The 17,827-nt window shown below is 42.4% G+C and overlaps 1 protein-coding gene across 3 annotated transcripts in view; it reads right to left on the bottom strand.

The window, feature by feature from the left end:
- The window catches only part of Il31ra (interleukin 31 receptor A), a 35,589-nt gene extending 19,057 nt beyond the window's left edge, over positions 1-16,532 (bottom strand). For all 3 annotated transcript variants that reach the window (XM_085831317.1, XM_085831318.1, XM_021180513.3), the window contains exons 1-6: positions 16,478-16,532; positions 9,422-9,539; positions 6,914-7,077; positions 4,687-4,829; positions 3,514-3,667; positions 1,302-1,381 (exon numbers count right to left, since the gene is read on the bottom strand). In XM_085831317.1, the coding sequence (XP_085687443.1) occupies positions 1,302-1,381; positions 3,514-3,667; positions 4,687-4,829; positions 6,914-7,077; positions 9,422-9,539; positions 16,478-16,532 (714 nt within the window). The remainder of the gene's footprint in view (positions 1-1,301; positions 1,382-3,513; positions 3,668-4,686; positions 4,830-6,913; positions 7,078-9,421; positions 9,540-16,477) is intronic.
- Positions 16,533-17,827: the final 1,295 nt, after the last annotated feature.

Below are 17,827 nucleotides of genomic sequence, written 5' to 3'. Positions count from 1 at the left end.
TAAGCATCGCTGCTCACTTTCCTCCTAAAACGCATCCACAGAGCCATCCCTTTCCACATTACATCATGCCCAAGGTTAATATCCTCAGCATCCCTGGCTGTGCTTTCCTATGTCCATGCCTTGGGTGACCCAAGGAGACGGACAGAACAATGTCAACCCTGAGGTGATTGGTTTGGGGATGTCACTTAGCAAGCCAGGATGATGTTGCCACTCAAAAGACTTAAGCTGCCAAACTTGAGCAGAGAGATTATTTCTTGATAGTTCTGCAGACATACAATGGAGTCCCAACAGCTTCTTCTTAACCTATTCTTGTTTCCTTCAACTTCCCATTTTTCTCTTCTGTTTCCTGTGGGTTTTTCTCTAATTTTCCCTTTCCTTCCCTGTTTGCCTCATTGCTCTCCCTTTGTGTTCCTCCCATCTCTTTCTATCTCTCTTTTTTTCTTCCTTCCTTCTTTCTCTTCTTTCTTTCCTTCCGTTTTTCTTCCTCTCTCTTTTTTCTTCTTTCTCTCCCTCCCTCCCTCTCTCTCTCTCTTTCTCTCTTTCTTTCTCTCTCTCTTTCTTTCTTTCTTTCTTTCTTTCTTTCTTTCTTTCTTTCTTTCTTTCTTTCTTTCTTTCTCTCTCTCTCTTCCTTCCTTCCTTCTTTCCTTCCTTCCTTCCTTCCTTCCTTCCTTCCTTCCTTCCTTCCTTCCTTATTAGTTCTTCCCTTCCCCTCTTCCCTGTATCATTTACCATCTTCTCTTTTTCCCTCAGGCCCATACTTTCACCCTAGAAAGGGCCACATGATCACCTCTCCTGCCTTTGTACACTATACTATTCTATTACTTAAAGGAACACACATATCAAATGTGTTGGTAATGACAGATGAACACACACACACACACACACACACACACACACACACACACACACACCAGGGGAATGCTGATGACCCCAGACAGTGCTCCTTGTAGGTATAAGAATGAAGCTGCAGGAACTCACACTGGGTTCTAGGGGATGGAAGCCAGAGGCAGCTTCCCCCAGAAGGCCACAAAGCATCCTGTGGTTGCACTTGTTACTGCCCCAAATATTAACAAGTCAGATCAAAGAAAGCAGCCGATGTACAATGTGTACTTGAGCCGTCTACAGGGTTAACCTATGGGGAGTTTCAGACCTACACAACAACTGGGAGCTTTGAGGCAAGCACAAAGCCCTACAGAAAGGGAAAGTTAGGAGACAAAACATCACGGATCACAGTGTCTTGAGTGGAAGAGACCAAAGGTTTCTAACCAGGGGGTAGGGTTAAGTGAGACAAAGGAGCTCACCTTCCACAGCAATCGCACTTTCCTGTCTCCGTTCATGTCTGCTGGTCCCAGAATTCTCCACAGGTCCAGGACATGTGGAACTGAAAAGAACAAGAGGAAGCTCATGACTGACAGAAGAGGGATGCAGCAGTAGATGGATGAGCACCGAGCCACTGGATACCCTGCCCTTGGGAAGGAGATGCTTGACGGAGAGAGGGTGAGAGGCAGAGAGGAGAGGGTGAGCCTTACAGTGCCCAACAAAGTCTTCATTTTGTGGTTGAAGGACTGGAATCAACCATATTTCAAAATAAAAGTGCACCCCTATGATAACTTAATAATAATATAGATGGGGAGGGCAGATAGAATATACTCCACTGGAATACACTGGGTCATCTAAAATTGGATGGGTTTGCACCATCCTATGCCCTCTGAGATTTGACACCTGTATACATTAGCACAATAGTGCTTCCATCTGCAATCAGACACATACTAGTACTACTACTAATGACCAACAGTGGCAACAGCTAACGTCTAGCAAGTACCACTGCACAAAGCGTTGTACCTGGATGAGCTCATTCAATCCCTACAGTCCTGTCACAGTGGGGATTTGACATCACCATCCTTGTAGAGAAAGTATGTATATTATATCCAATTATACAAGCTTTTAAGAAATATAGCTAGGATTTAAGGCTAAGTACTTCTGTATGATATGGATAGATATTTAAATACTTAAATACAGGTAGCTAGTTCTAATCATCAATAGGTTGAAAGAAAAAAATGATAACTTCAATGTGGCTTAGAACTTTTCAAATAATTTTAAGGTTTGAGATGGTGTGAATTAGATAACTAGCATTCCATTATGAAATAGAAAATGGTTGGTTTGTGAGTTGGAAAGCAAGAACTTAGGACTTTCTGGGTTTTAGGTCATCCATCCACCACCACCCCTTTCTCAGGTCCTGAAAAAAAAAAAAAAGAAGAAGACAAACAAGAGCAGAATGTCCCACTCAGAGCCAGAGTCCTGGGGTGATGGCAGCTAGCTGAACCAGAAGAAATAATAACTTACAGTGCTGACAGCAGAGAATGTTGAGGATAGTGACATGAGGACATCCTGGACTGAGAAGCAGGCACAGCTGGAGACTGAGCTGTGCTAGCACCGTGAAAGAAACGTGATGGCCACAGCAGGATCTGGGCAAGCTTTAACCACACTCTGGGTTACTTCATCATTAAGTCACCTGGTGAAAGGGGTCGCTGAGGAAGAGGACAGTTTGGGAAAGAATGGGAAGGTTCATCCTGGTGTTTTACAGAGAGAGCTCGGCTCAGTCATAGCACCATTTGGCCATCTCTTATTGTGCACTTTATGTGCATATTTTTTTACCTGTAGATATTCATATTGCTTAAGCAGTTTGAGAGGGTGTCTGTAGAATTTATGCCCAATGCATACAAGGTCTGGTCCTAACACGTGAGCGTGTGATTTTTGGATTTTCTGTGGTCTCTTCCTCATAGTACCAGACCATGGCATGTAAGAATCTCAGAGGAGGATACCCAATCCCCCAACTGATGCAGGAACTACAGCCATGGAGAGAAAGTTACTGACTAAGTTGGAACACTTCCAATGGGGAATACAAATTCAGAAGGTATCAGACAGGTTCCTGAATCTAACCAAAAGGTTAACGGTGACAAATATTCGATACTTCCAAGTTGGTCTCCTGGAAACTCAATCAGGAACAGGAAGAAATAAATTCCAGACCAGGAGTATGGAAGTTCATTCCAGAGACCAGCTATGGGAGGTGGCTTTGTACAGCCTGTTTCTTTCTTTCCTTTGCTCTCATTAAAAATAGGACCTGTTTTCTTGTATTATCACAAACTTAATGTAGTTAGGAGCCATCCTTAAGGTTTAAGACGTGTATAGCTTCAACTTGTCATAGGATGCCTTCCAAGGATATAATGCCACTTCTAGAGTTTAAGAATCTCCTAACAATATGAGAGATGAGGTCCTATATCTCTGGGTACACAAAACTGCTGTGGTAACTTGGGCATCTGAGGACTCTAGCTAATTCCCAGGGGGCTTAGAAGACAGCACTAATGTTTCACGGAGAGGGGTCCTCCACACACTTTAGGTCCTGGTTCCCCAAGAATTCACGAATCCCAATCCCATGTGTCAAACCCCACTAAGGCTCAATCCAGGAGCCCTACACCAGAATAAGCAGATGAGGAAGAGAAGAGAGGGGCTTGCCTTCCTCCATAGTCACTCCGATTTCTTCTTTGCTCCACTTGCTCCAATATCTTGAGTCATTGAACCTGAATCGTAGAGCCAGGACATATTCTGTGAAAGCCTGAAGTCCTGTGAGGTTGCAGACCTGTTTACAGTTTTCAAAATTGACTTCCGTCTGTAAGACAGAATGGACTCTAAGCAGGAATGGAGATAGCATATATTACGTTTCTGCTTCTCAGCGTCAGCTCTGGTGATTTCTTGCTGAGACAAGTCATACCCACACTAGGTGTGGCTCACACCCCGAATCACCATCCTCCTCCTCTCCCTTCGCTAGTTGGAAGTTTGTGTGACAGAGACTTAGTGTCCACTACTCTGAGGGGTACAATGCAGAGCCCAAAGACCCAGGGGCAACCCAGTCTTTGGCTTAAACTCCAAGATGATTCTGATACTCAGAAATCTAGCAAAATAAAGCAAAACAAACAAGCGTGAAAAGCAGAGAGATAATTGTCACGACGAAGTAGCTAGCCCTACAACAGTCGTTTCCAACCTTCCAAACACTCAGACCCTAAACACAGTTCCTCATGTTGTGGTGATCCCCAACCATAAAAATATTTTATGGTACTTTATAACTATAGTCTTGCTACTATTATGAATCTTAATGTAAATATTTGGTATGCAGAATATCTGATATGTAATCCCCAACAAGGTTGCTAACCATGCTCTAAGTACAGGCAGTGATCAGGAACGGGTAAGAAGGCTCTGACAGACTATTGGGTGTTCTGTTTCTGACTTGGGTGGGTTCTGACAGGAATGCTGACTTAGTAACAATTTAGTAGATGCAATGTATATTTTGTTCACTTAAAATATGCTATTTCATAAAGATTTAAGAAATGTTTAAAGTGGCCAAATAATAGTTTCTAGTGGCCGATACTCCGATATATAAAACAGGGTATAATACAAAACCAAATTTCTAATTCTTCAGGGTGTCATTGTGTTCGGAATACAAAATATATATGGTAGAATGTACACCCACGCTAAAAGGTACAAATGAAAATGGGGAAATAGAATAGTTACCATTAATATTTTTTCTGTTTTCCATGTAAAAAGTGAAAAATGCAATTCTGGATGAACAGAAGTTGTCAATAAGTCCCTTCCTTGGGTCTCTAGCGGAAAGACCACACTGGGATAACTTACCCAATGGCTACTGTTGACAGTTCTGAACCGAAGCATGCACGCTAAAGGAAACCCACGAGTCTTTTCACAGGGTTTCCATTGTATCTGGAACATTCTATTAAAAATTGGATTCACACTTAAAATTATAGGTGGTTCGGTTTTTGCTGAAAAACAAAACAAAACAAAATACAATCTTCATATTTACAGACAGACGAGAAGGTACTAATAGTGTCTACTGAGAGTTGAGAGCACAGTAAGCCTAGAGAGCCAAAGACAGCCCATATTCTGTGGTCTACTCTACACAGATTCATTAGCAAGGCAGTGGAAAGAGAGTGCCACGCCCCCAAGGCCTGAACAAATGGAAACAGCAACAGGAGTATTGCTCCTGTGACTTCTTTGCAAGTCAGTCCTGGTCTCAGTGCCAACCACCATGATGGTAAGACATAATAATACGTTCATAAGCAAAGGGAGAAGCGGGCAGGGACTACAGAGGAGGTAACTAACCAAGTAGCAAACACAGAACAGATTAAATAGTTAAATACGTTAGGAGCTACTCAGGCACCGAGAAGCACTTGCCAACAGGTCCTGGTCTGACTGTTCCCCGAGAGGTTCTACCAGCACGTGGCCCAATACAGATGTAAATACTAACAGACAACCATTGGACTGAGCCCAGGGACCCCAATGGAGAGCTAGGAGAAGGACTGAAGGAGCTGAAGGGGACAAACATAATGATATATCCATCCCATGGGCTACAATTCAACCTTAAGAATGGAATAATACAGGACAGATCTTGAATACATTCTAGAAGCCAGACTTTTTTTTTTTTTTAAAGGGCATATGTTATACAATTCTATTCATATAAAATGTTCCTATTAGGCAAATGCATAGAGTTAAGAAAGAAAAAAAAAACCAGGTTGAACTTGCTAGATGTTAGAAGAAAAAGTAAATAAACGGTTGGGGACTTGTTCCTGGTAAGTATGAAGTTTTCTGACTACACTGAACTTAATCCTATTTCTGAACTGAGTGGTGATACTTGCACAACTTTGTACATATAATAAATCGACTGAATTGCATACTCTAGTGTTTTGAATTTCTAATATATTAATTGTATTTAAATAAACCAGTTACTTTAAATTACATGGCGAAATTGACTTTTGGAAAAAAGTTTGAAAGATCGCAATTGGAGACACTTAAAAAAAAAAAAACCAAGGGGGCTGGTGAGATGGCTCAGTGGGTAAGAGCACCTGACTGCTCTTCCGAAGGTCCGGAGTTCAAATCCCAGCAACCACATGGTGGCTCACAACCATCCGTAACAAGATCTGGCGCCCTCTTCTGGAGTGTCTGAGGACAGCTACAGTGTATTTACATATAATAAATAAATAAATAAAAATTTTAAAACAAACAAACAAACAAAAAAACCAAAACAAAACAAGAGCTCCTCATTTCCTACATGGGCCACGATGGCATCACGATGGGGCCACGACGGGGCCATGGCTATTTCTCTGAGAGCCATTTATGTTACATACTGCAAAAGAGATTAGTGGTCAGCAAGATATCTCTTGTTTATTGTTCTTTTTTCTCCTCATTTAATTAATTCCTTCCTTCCTCTCCCTTCTTTTTGCCCTTTCTTTCTCCCTCCACATCTTCCTCCTTCCTTAATACTCATATCTATTATTGGCCCTGTTATGGTAAATATTATTTGCATGTTTACTTCACCCAAGATTATTTAGTTCCAACAACCTTCTATGCTATTTTTTTCTATTTCCCTGTTAATAATCCCAAAATTTCACTTGCCATGTTCCTGGCCACTTCTACTCCAACTGGCTGGACCTCATGGCCCTGAGCTCATGATCCACCTACCTGAAGGTGCCTTCTCCCTTCTCCTCCTCTTTCTCCTCATGGTCTCTTCTCAGACCCCTCTCCCTTCTGCCTACCTCTCTTCTGCCCAATTACAGGATATAGGCATTTTACTCAACCAATGGTTTTAAATTAAGGAGCAAGGTTTCCACAACAAAAGCTGGCATACATGAGAAATCATTTGTCTTGAGGCAACTAGACCTTGTGATACAGAATTCAGCGTTACAATACATAGCAATAGACCAAACCTCAGCAGACCCGTGGTGGTATATATCAATTATTCCCTCACACTCTGAGTCTGCATTTGAACCTAAAGATTCCTTCATTAGGGGAAGGAAGTTGGAAGAGCAATTACTCCAATGCCCCTACATAGACACCATCAACTACTTACCTATGGAGGTTAAATGCCAATATGTGATGTCAGATTTAACTTTACCATCCCCATTTTGAGCTTCTACTTCGACACTGCAGATGTCCGGGGGCATTGCACAGGAAAGGGGGAAAGAATACGAAGCCTCTGCAGCATTGTCAGTATAACTGCTTTTTCCATAGGAGCTTTAAAAGAAGGAGGAAGTTAACATGAGTTTGAAAACAAAATCACACTTCGATGGGCTAAGCATCATCTGTGACTTCTGCTCTGGATTTCTCAGGAAATTATGTGGGGATTTGGTGCATCTGCGAAGGGTACCTGCTTCCTGCCTGCCTGAGATGCTGTGAGCCACACAGACCCTCTGGAGACCCCACAGAGTATATATGATATACTATATGATTATAGTAGGTGCCTTCCTACTATAAGAAAGAACAGATTGCCCAAAGTCCAGGTTATATAATCAACCCTGTAGACTATATGGCAATGCATTCCTACTTTAAGAAATAATCAACAGATTGTTCAAATTCCCTATTAGAATCAAAATATTGAAGCTAGATCCTTAAGAATTCATCCTTTCAAGGCTGTCAGTGGTGGTGCATGCTTTTAATCCCAGCACTCTGTTGGCAGAGACAGGTAGATTTCTGTGAGTTCAAAGCTAGCCTGCTCTACAGTAAGTTCCATGACAGAGTTACACAGAGAAACCCTGTCTCCTCCCCCACCCCCAAATTTAAAACACCAGAGGATTTGCTAAATAAATTATTGCAAATGTAACTAATATTTAAAATACCTTATCTTCTAATTCAGGATATAGATCATGTGCAGAATAATCACCATTTTAGAAAAACATATATTTATGGATGTGTCACAGGTGCTTGGAAAGCTCTTCATAAAAATGCTTAAATGACTGCCCTTTGACAACGCAACTAAGAATTTGTATGCTTCAAGCTGAATTTTTTATCATATGCATATAGTGTTTTAAAAACTCATAAAGCTAGGTAGCTATGCATACAGGCAGATATGTTATAAGATATCTTTTATCTTATATGTTATAAGATAAAAGACAGATTAGAGAGGCAATAGATGGCAGAAAGAGGGTAGGGAGATGTGTTGATTTGAATGAGAATTCCCCCATAGGTTCATAGGTATGTAAGCTTAATCCCCAGCTGATGGGGAAAGGATTAGGAGGTGTGGCTGTTACAGGAGGTGTATCACAGGAGGTGGGCTTTGAGGACCAGTGTATGTGTGTCTCCCCTCCTCTCTTGCCCACCTTTCTCCCTTCTCCCCCTCCCTTTCTTGCTGCTGTGCGTATGGATCAGGATGTAAAGTTCTCAGCTGCTGCTTCAGTGCCATGAGTGTGTGCTTCCTACCATGGTGATAACGCACTGACCCTCTGAAGCTGGAAGCAAGCTCCCAGATAAATTCTTGCTTTTATAAGAGTTGCCTTGGCCACGGTGTCTCTTCATAGCAACAGAACAGTAAGATGAGAGACAAGAGACAGGTAATATATAACAGATAATGACTGCTGACTGATTGTGGACTGATAGACCCTCTCAAGGTGTTATTCTCACATCATTAACAGGAATCAGGTGGGTGGGAATCAGAAATGAGCCCTTTCTCTTCTTTCCCACACTATCAGATGTCTTTGAAGTCTCAACTTAAAAACTACCCACCTCTTCTCTCTTCCCCAGGGCAAGGATTTGTTCTTTTCTTTTCTTCTTTTGTAAATGTAAACTAGACTTCTCTTTGAGTGCATACATATGTGAACACATAAAGACAGACAGACAGACAGACAGACACACCACCACCACCACCACCACCAACATCATCCTTGTAATAATTGGCTCTCTACTTGAAATAGAAAAAAAAACCCAAAACCAAAAGTCCATCTCAAAATAATCTCAAGCCTGAGTAATTTTGTTTGTAGGGGAACACAAATGAATGGTTTCATGAGCTTTCTTAGAAAAAAATTTAAAACTTGCACATACTAAAACACTTGGCTTATGGTTAGAACTGTAGTTTTTAAATGATAAAAATTATATTCTAATGGAACTGTAATCAAAAGGGATGCTCGAGGTGGTGAGGAAAAGTCGGTGACCACTGAACTGACAAACAGCCCCATAGAGTCAGTGGCAGGCTGAGGCAAGTCCTCTTAGCTCAAAGCCACAGCCACTACATCCGAACCCATGAAAACAAAACAGCGGTATCAAGCTCTTTCTAGAAAGAAGAGGAGTAAGAGCAAATATGGTAAATGAAGACTTTCCCATCATGCTCCTAACTGGAGACAACTCTTAGCAATTCTGGCATTTCTAATGGCAGATCACCACATGGCCTATAGTCCTCCCTCTTCCGGTTCAATCCTGTCAGCCAGTCTGCAAGGAACTGGGATGCCACCCACCCACCCACTTTACTGATGTAGCTGTCACCCACAAGTTACTGAGAAATGTCATCCTTCCTAAGTAACTTGACTCAGGGGTGAATCAGAAGCCCCGCCTCCTGCTGAGAGCACACACACAGAGTTCCCACACTTACTAAGTCAAAGTCACAACGTAGCTGGTATCATTGGTTTCCTTCTCTGGTCTCCAAGTGCAAGTCAGATTTCTGTCGAAGTAAAAGACGCAGGAAATGTTCTCTGGCTTAGTCGGCAGGACTAGGGAAAAGTCAGAGAATCACAGCTTTAGAACACAAGAGCCATTGCTAGCACCTCACACTTTAATCAGTGCCTTCCACATTGCATTTGCTAAGTAGAGGAGATTCTCCTAACCCCGTGGTTCTCAGCCTTCCTAATACTGCTGTCCTTTAATGCAGCTCCTCATATTGTGGTAACCACTCCCCCATCACAAAATTATTTTTGTTGGAACTTCATAACTGTAATTTTGCTACTGTTATGAATTGTAATGTAAATACCTGATATGCAGGATATCTGAAGCTACCCTTGTGAAAGGGGTTGCAACCCATAGGTTGAGAACCACTGTCCTGACCAGACTCAGAAAAAGTCTGTTACTTCAGTTACTGCCTTTGAAGAGATGTCTACTTTTAGAAAAAAATACATTTTACAGCCCCAATAAAAATAAACACATAGAGCCAGGTAGTAGTGGTACACACTTTTAATTCTAGCATTAGGGAAGCAGAGGCAGGCAGATCTCTGAATTGAAGCCAGTGGTTCCAGGGCAGCTAGGGCTACACAGAGAAACCCTGACTCCAAAAAACAAAACAGCAATAAGAACAACAACAAAAACTCACTTAGAAGCAAAAGTTATTTAAGTAACATTAGATAGGGTGAACTACTAAGCAAGGCATCAAATGAACCACTCAGAATAACTGGATTATGAATATGGACATAAGAAAAATTCAAAAATTCGATCTATACTACATCATGGTGCACGATGCTTGCATGTCTGTAGCTGATGCTCTTGGTAGTTCCCTATGGTACAAGAAAAGCACAGACTGTCTCATCCAGAACAAAACTCTCGTGCCCTAAGGGGCCCCTGTCTTAGCTAGGGTTTCACCTCTGTGAACAGACACCATGACCAAGGCAACTCTTATAAGGACATTTCACTGGGCTGGCTTACAGGTTCAGAGGTTCAGTCCATTATCATCAAGATGGGAGCATGGCAGCATCTAGGCAGGCATGGCTCAGGCAGAGCTGAGAGATCTACATCTTCATCTGAAGGCTGCTAGTGGAAGACTGGCTTCTAGGCAGCTAGGGTGAGGGTCTTAAACCCACATCCACAGTGATACTCCTACTCCAACAAGGCCACACCTTCTAAGAGTACCACTCCCTGGCCAAGCATACACAAACCATCACAGTTCCTAAATAGTAGAATTTATATATTAATAAACAGTAGTGGGGGTGAGTTACATTGTCAGAATATGATCCAAGAATGGTGTGGTATGAGGAAAATTCTGAGCGCTTGTGAAAAAATTCCAAGAAAACAAGAATCCTGTGGCCTCGACTTCTTCAAAGCATGAAACCGTTCTTGGAATGTGTGGTGGATGGGACTGAGTTTACTTCTGATTATTCATTTTAACTGGTTATTGATTAATTCTTATGTGCTTCTACGGAAAAGCATGTTTTTGCCATTTATGGCTTATCCTTGTGATTGGACACTTTACTCATGTGACCCTTCTTAGCCCTCAGAGTATAAATTGACTGATGCTCCGAGTAAAGTCGGCTACTGCGTGAGGCTTCAGTCCACCTCAGTTATTGGCTCCATTTTCTAGATCCCACGGCCTCTGGAGAGGTGACATTATATCCTGATTTTTCACTGACTTATGCACAATTTTATTTCATCATGAATGTAGTCAACAAACAGTAGAAACCGAATCATTACCTTGGACTTTTAAAAAAAAATTCTTATAAATTTTTACATTTTATTTCAGTTGTAGATAGCATGAAATATAAGATACAATGTCACAGTTTCTCGATTAAGGTCATGATTAGATCAGCTTAATATTGGTCATAAATTAATCATTAGATCTTACTATTTAGCTGGGCATGGTGGCACATGCCTTTAATTCCAGCACTCGAGGCAGGCAGAGGCAGAGAGGCAGAGAGGCAGAGAGGCAGAGAGGCAGAGAGGCAGAGAGGCAGAGAGAGAGGCAGAGAGGCAGAGAGGCAGAGAGGCAGAGAGGCAGAGAGGCAGAGAGGCAGAGAGAGAGGCAGAGAGGCAGAGAGGCAGAGAGAGAGGCAGAGAGGCAGAGAGGCAGAGGCAGGCGGATTTCTAAGTTCAAGGCCAGCCTGATCTACAAAGTGAGTTCCAGGACAGCCAGGGCTACACAGAGAAACCGTGTCTCAAAAAACCAAAAAAAAAAAAAAAAAAAAAAAAATTAGTAAATTTTTCATTTTTTGAAAGTTTGATTTCTAATATGATTAGATTCCTTGTAATCTTAGATTGTGTTGTTTTGGGTGGGGTTTTTTGCACTGATATATTATTTTGAGAAGTGGGTTCACCAGGTAATGATGGATTTCTTTCTTTCTTTCTTTTTTTTCTGGTTTTGCGGTCATTTTATTTATTTTTTTTAATTTTTTATCATTTCCAAATTTTTTAAATTATGTTTTCATTTACATTTCAAATGCTATCCCAAAAGTCCCCCATACCCTCCCCCCCCCCACTCCCCTACCCACCCACTCCCACTTCTTGGCCCTGGTGTTCCCCTGTACTGAGGCATATAAAGTTTGCAAGACCAAGGGGCCTCTCTTCCCAATGATGGCCGACTAGGCCAAATGATGGATTTCTAATACATACACAAATGCAAGAGCTGAGGGAAATTTTATACTAAGGGCAATGATAAACTCCCACTAATGTCTTTTGAATGTTTGACTAGATAATAGTCTTTAAGAGAAGGTATATTTCAGAGGGGAAACCGAGTCACAATCACATATCAAATCAAAGCTTTAATACTTCTTAGAAAAGAAGTCCCTATTGGACAAGGAATAGAAAAGGGTGGGTTGGGGAGATGGTTCTGTGAGTAAGAGTGCTTCCTGCAGAATCATGAGAACCTGGGTGTGTTCCTCAGCTGACGTAAGAAGCTACACACGACCTGCAAACCAGCACTGTGTGGGAAGCAGAACTCCTGGGCTCTGCTGGCCACCAGCCTAGCTCAGGATCTCACAATAAAGATCTGAAGGAAACAAGGCAGAGAGTGAAAAAGCAGGACATCTAATAGCCTCTTCTGGTCTTCGTCTGGGCAGATGCCGCTGTACGAGCACACATCATCCCCCCACCCCCCACATACACGCACATGTACACATACATGCTCATAGGAGAGAAGGGGGGAGAAGAGGAGGAAGAGGTATTGGTTGTCGTAGCAACTCATCCCTTCTAGCAAGGACCAACTGAAGAGAAGGAGATTGGAATGAAAAGAGGGCAGAGCAAGATAAACATGCAAATGGGCCCCCACCAGCCATCTGGGCTAACATCCCATTTTACAGGGCTCAGCATGAAAAGGTGGGGAAGTCTAGAAGAAGCTAGGTTTCAGTATGCAGCACCAACTCCAGCAAGACATCTTCATCCTCAGTGGCAGAAGGGAGGCCTAGAGCAACCCTTCAGGTGAACTGCCTAGAGGTGAGTATAGCATCCAGGGATTCCGAATCTTTCTTGTGCTCCAGGATTGGGGGTGGTCTGAAGGTAGACCTCTAAGATTAAAGTAGGCTGAGGACTGGGACAAAGGCGTGTATACACAGAGGGACTTCCAGACCACACACAAACAACTTGGTGTAGCTTAATACCTCACTGCTCAGCTAAAGCCAGCTGACTCACAGTGACTAGCAGAGGAGAGGCTGGGCAATACCAGATGGGCCAGAGAAGACTAGTGGAGTGTAAGGACTCATTCCTGAGGACACTAGTGTTAGGCAAATCCTACTCGAATGCCCAGACACCATCAGAAGAAAGAACAAGGGGATAGCAAGAATTTTGGCAGTGAAGTTTTTACCCCAGAAAGACTGAGTTAACCCAAAGTTGCTGGAAACCAGAAGAAAGTGAGATAGGACTAATGAATAGCCTTTAAGGCTCTTCAACTTCTCCTGTTTCTGTATTCCTGCCTGATTTTTCTTTCAGTTGACAGGAGACTTTGTTTAATTTAACTTGATCATAGAAAACAGTGGTATTCTACTCCTCTAATGCCCGAGCAATGCTATCTGTTCTTTGACTCTTTCAGAGACATATTACTGTCTCCTACGAAGGCAGTAAAGGGCTCCAGGATGAGTGACATTCATCCTTCTGTTTAGATTTTAGCAGTTATGATTTTAAAGGGCTCTAGATATAAATGTTTATATACATATTTACTTATATATTTGTTCTATAGTATGTACATTGTCCACATGCACAAAGGAGACCCCAGACAGTGACACAGGAGAACGAGAAAAAGCGAGATGTCTCTGACTCCCTCCCATAGGTGCTATATCCGTACCCGTCACTCAGTAGCTCAGTAAGAATTTCTATCGTCACAGCTTTTGTAGCCAAAACCATGACAAAGATGGTGACTTGCAAGTTTAGATGCATAACAAGACCAAAATGAAATGCTAGACCTAAGTAATAGTCTCTGTTACATGGAGGTTGGAAGGTGCAGAATTAACACATTCCACAAAGGGCCCACACACAACTTAAGACGTCCCTGGGGAGTCCTTGGGACAGCAAGCAGGATGTTAACAGCCTGAATAGTTCACAAGGGTTACGGGGAGAATCTCGTAGAGATGAACTAAGGGTTATCCCAAGAGAAATGACTCATCTGTTGACTGATGCACTCCTATGTCCAGGACTCAGAGAGAGCAGCACTGTATTTATATGTGTGCACGTGTGTTTGCTGCATGCACTGTGTACAGTGTATAGTGTGTGTGGTATCCAGGGCTTGTGGGAGTGTATAGGATTCACATACACTGTGAGTGTGAAGGGCTGGGTGTGGCAGTGTGCCTCTAACTCCAGCCATAGCAATGGTGGATGGACAGAGAAAGGCAGACCTTGAAGCTCACTGCACAGCCAGCCTAGCCTAGTCCTTGAGATCCAGATTCAATGAAAGAACTTGTCTCAAAAAACAGGAAAGGAACGTCACATGACCCTTGGGCCTCCACACACATGTAGATGCGCCCACCTGCTTATTAACAAGTACACACACCACACACAAGTATGAAATAATAACCCCAGTAATCTCAGCAGTGAGTTACCGATATGAAGACAGTTATATAGGCTAATGAGACATTCATGGCCTGGAAGATAGCTCAGTCAATAAATTTCTACTTTAATTTTTCTAATCTGTTTTTGAAAAGCCAAAGTCTGGCATGGTGGCACCACCATGTGGATGTGGATCCTGGGGCAAGCCAAGCCCGTGTGGTAAGTTCCAAGCCAATGAAAAACCTTGTCTTTAAAAATCTCAAAAGTGGATGGTGACTTGTGATAAAGATTTCCTCTGGTTTCCAGACTCACATACACTCCACACAGACACAGACAGACAGACAGACAGACACACACACACATACACACACACAGTGGAATAATAGAGGCAAAGAAAGATAAATATTACAGTCTCCCTGTGTACTTTAAAAAAGGCTGACCTCATGGAAGAAGATACTAGAAGTGTGGGTAGTTAGAGGGGATGATGTATAGAAAGACACTTATTAATGTATATATAATTATAGCTAAATGCAAGTGCTTCTTAAATGTCAGAAACATGCAAATGCATAGGGCCAGACCATAAGAGAGATGAGAAGTTGACTAGGGGTGGCAGGGAGGGGAGAGAAAAGGAGAATGACTTTTAATGGTTAAGGTTTCTTTTTTGGATGAAGAAAATGCTCTAAAACTGACTATAGGTTTTTCTAAAGATCTGTATTCATGTCTACCTGTGTTGGGGCATGTCCACGTAAGTGCTAGTACCTGCAGTGGATAGAGCAGGATCCGGCCTCCTCTGGAGCTGGGATTCCTGGTCACTGTAAACTGCTGGGAACCGAACTATGGTCCTCTGCAAGAGCAGCAAGTGTTCTTGACCGCTGAGCTATTTCCTCTGCAACACTAAAACTAGCTGTAGGTCACACTACTGAGCAAACCAAGAGCTTATGGATCTTAATGCTCTCAACAGAACTGTCGGACATGTGAATCTTATCTCATTAAAGCCAGATTTCAAAGACAAAGAAGCAGCTTCCGTTAACATGTACTAGAATCCGTAAGCAGAAGGAATGACATATGTGGTTTCCAGAAATAAGAATGTCACCAGGTGTCAGGAAAAAAGAAAATGGCTCCAGAAGTTGTTTTCCACCCAACCAGGTCCATTTGCATGGGGCCACCTCGGTTCAGAGCTTGTTGCTTGCCAAGCACAGACATTCGATACAGGTGTTACAGTTCTTCAGTGTCAGTATCTCTTCTTCCTGAACACACAGGCGGACTTTACCTCCTTGGCCCTTTAAGACTGGGAATGGCCACGGGGCATGCCTTGATCATGTGACATGCAAGAAACAATTGCTGGTAAATTGCATCTCTCTGCCTTTCAATATTCAGCCCACAGTGATTTTTTTTTACATCTTAATTATTTTTTAAACATAGGTTGTGATAAACTAAATTGCTCTGAGGTTGGCATGATTTAGGTGGGATGAAGCTTTTGACACTGGCACAAGAAACTGTCATATATGAAGTTCACTCTTGAGAATCACATAATAGAGTTACTAAAAATCTTTTTGAAAAACCTATCTCATAAAGTAAGTTTACAATTTTATGCTGGGCTATGCTTATAGCTATCCCTGGGCTGTCTACACTTTTGACATATTGTCATGATATTATGCTCTGGAAATACATTGGGTCTCATTCATAGCTCTCCTGGAATGTATGGAGCCTCTGGGCCAGATGTTGGACATGTCTGAATGCACTTGATCCTTATGAGGTCATTGATTAAGAATGCAACAGATCATCTCTCCAAATTTACATGCACAAAAGTATTTCTATTGTCGGCACACACAGGCAAGCTTGTGCCCATGCATGGGCACACACGTGCATTGAAACTGTCAAGGATTCTACTGTGAATATTCAGAATCCCTTTGTTCCAAAGTTAAAAATTCTTCCCCCAAAACATATGAATTATACGATCCATGAAAGGCTAACCTACCTGCCAGGCTGAATTTGCAGAGGAAAGAGAATACCCACAGTGCCAAGGTCCACATTATTCCAGAGTTCACACCCAGAGGCTGGAGAGAGAGTTCAAAATGGCATCAGTCAAGAGAGAGGCTGCTTCCTGCCTCTCTTTAACAACATTGACAGATTCTAGGCATTTGGGCAGGAGGGAGCTTCATTTCCATCCCACCCCATCCCACTCCACCCCACCCCATCCTGATGGCTGTCTTTCACAACACAGATCTTTTCTATTTCATCAACCCAGTCCCCATTTTAAAGATATGTACTGGCAATGGGTTCTTGTTTTGTTTTTTTGTTTTGTTTTGTTTTGTTTGTTTTTATCCACAATGCATACCACTCACAATGCACACTCAAAGCAAACTACCACCAAGAACAGGGCTAAGGCAGGCAGAAGGCACTACGAATCTGTACAGATCTGAGACCAGCTTCTAGCCTTTGCCTCAGTTACTGAGTCCTGGGCCAAAGGGATTAACCAAGGCTTTCCAGAAACAATGTTCTATTTCATATCTCCAAACTGTGTTTGCCTACCAGAGCCCCTTCCCATTATAAAATCATGATACATGATACTTTGGTTTTATACCTAGTTCTTGACTCGTAACTCCTCCCCAAAGGCAGGTAGTAGAAACTGACATTTCTCTTTCTTGAGATGAGTCAAAGAAACTCTATCAGACTTTCTAATTTTCCCTGCCTTTTTCCCTTTATCTCCTTTTTCCTCCTTCCTTCTCTCCCTCTCTTCCTTGCTTTCTTTGTAGAAATAGGTTTTCACACTGTAACTAGGGTTAGTTTCACTAAGGGCTTTATGTGGCCAAGGCTGACATTGAACTCATAGCAGCAATCCTCCTGTCTCAGCCACCGTAAGTGCTAGGATTCCAGGCATGAGTTACCACACCGGCTTCTCCTGCCTTTCTATCTTGCTACTAAGCATGAACCCTCTGACCTACCTGCCCTTCTGCAGGACCAACAGTCATAAAACTCTTGTCACTGAAGAGGAAGCCCATTCCATTTCCTAGAGGAAGAAAGTCTTTATACACAGGCTTGCTGGGCTATCCTAGGCTATTCCACCCAACCTACTAGCAACTGAGCCTATACACTGGGAAAACCCCAAAGGACATGATGCCAGGAGCTCTCAGACAGAAGGACACATAGAGACTTCCCGAGGGTTGTGAGAGCCCACACCTTCTCCTATGCATCTCTTTATCTGTATGTTTTCTATTATATTTTTAATAAATAACCTGATAAGCCTGCTCCTCTTAGTTCAGGGAGCTGTTCAAGCAAATTAGCCAAACTCAAAGAGGAAGCTATAATAACAATGGTTTATATAGTC

Source organism: Mus caroli, unplaced genomic scaffold (genome assembly GCF_978045245.1).
Source record: "Mus caroli unplaced genomic scaffold, Mus_caroli_1 scaffold_15, whole genome shotgun sequence".
NCBI lineage: Eukaryota > Metazoa > Chordata > Mammalia > Rodentia > Muridae > Mus > Mus caroli.
This window is presented reverse-complemented; position numbering and strand designations above follow the sequence as displayed.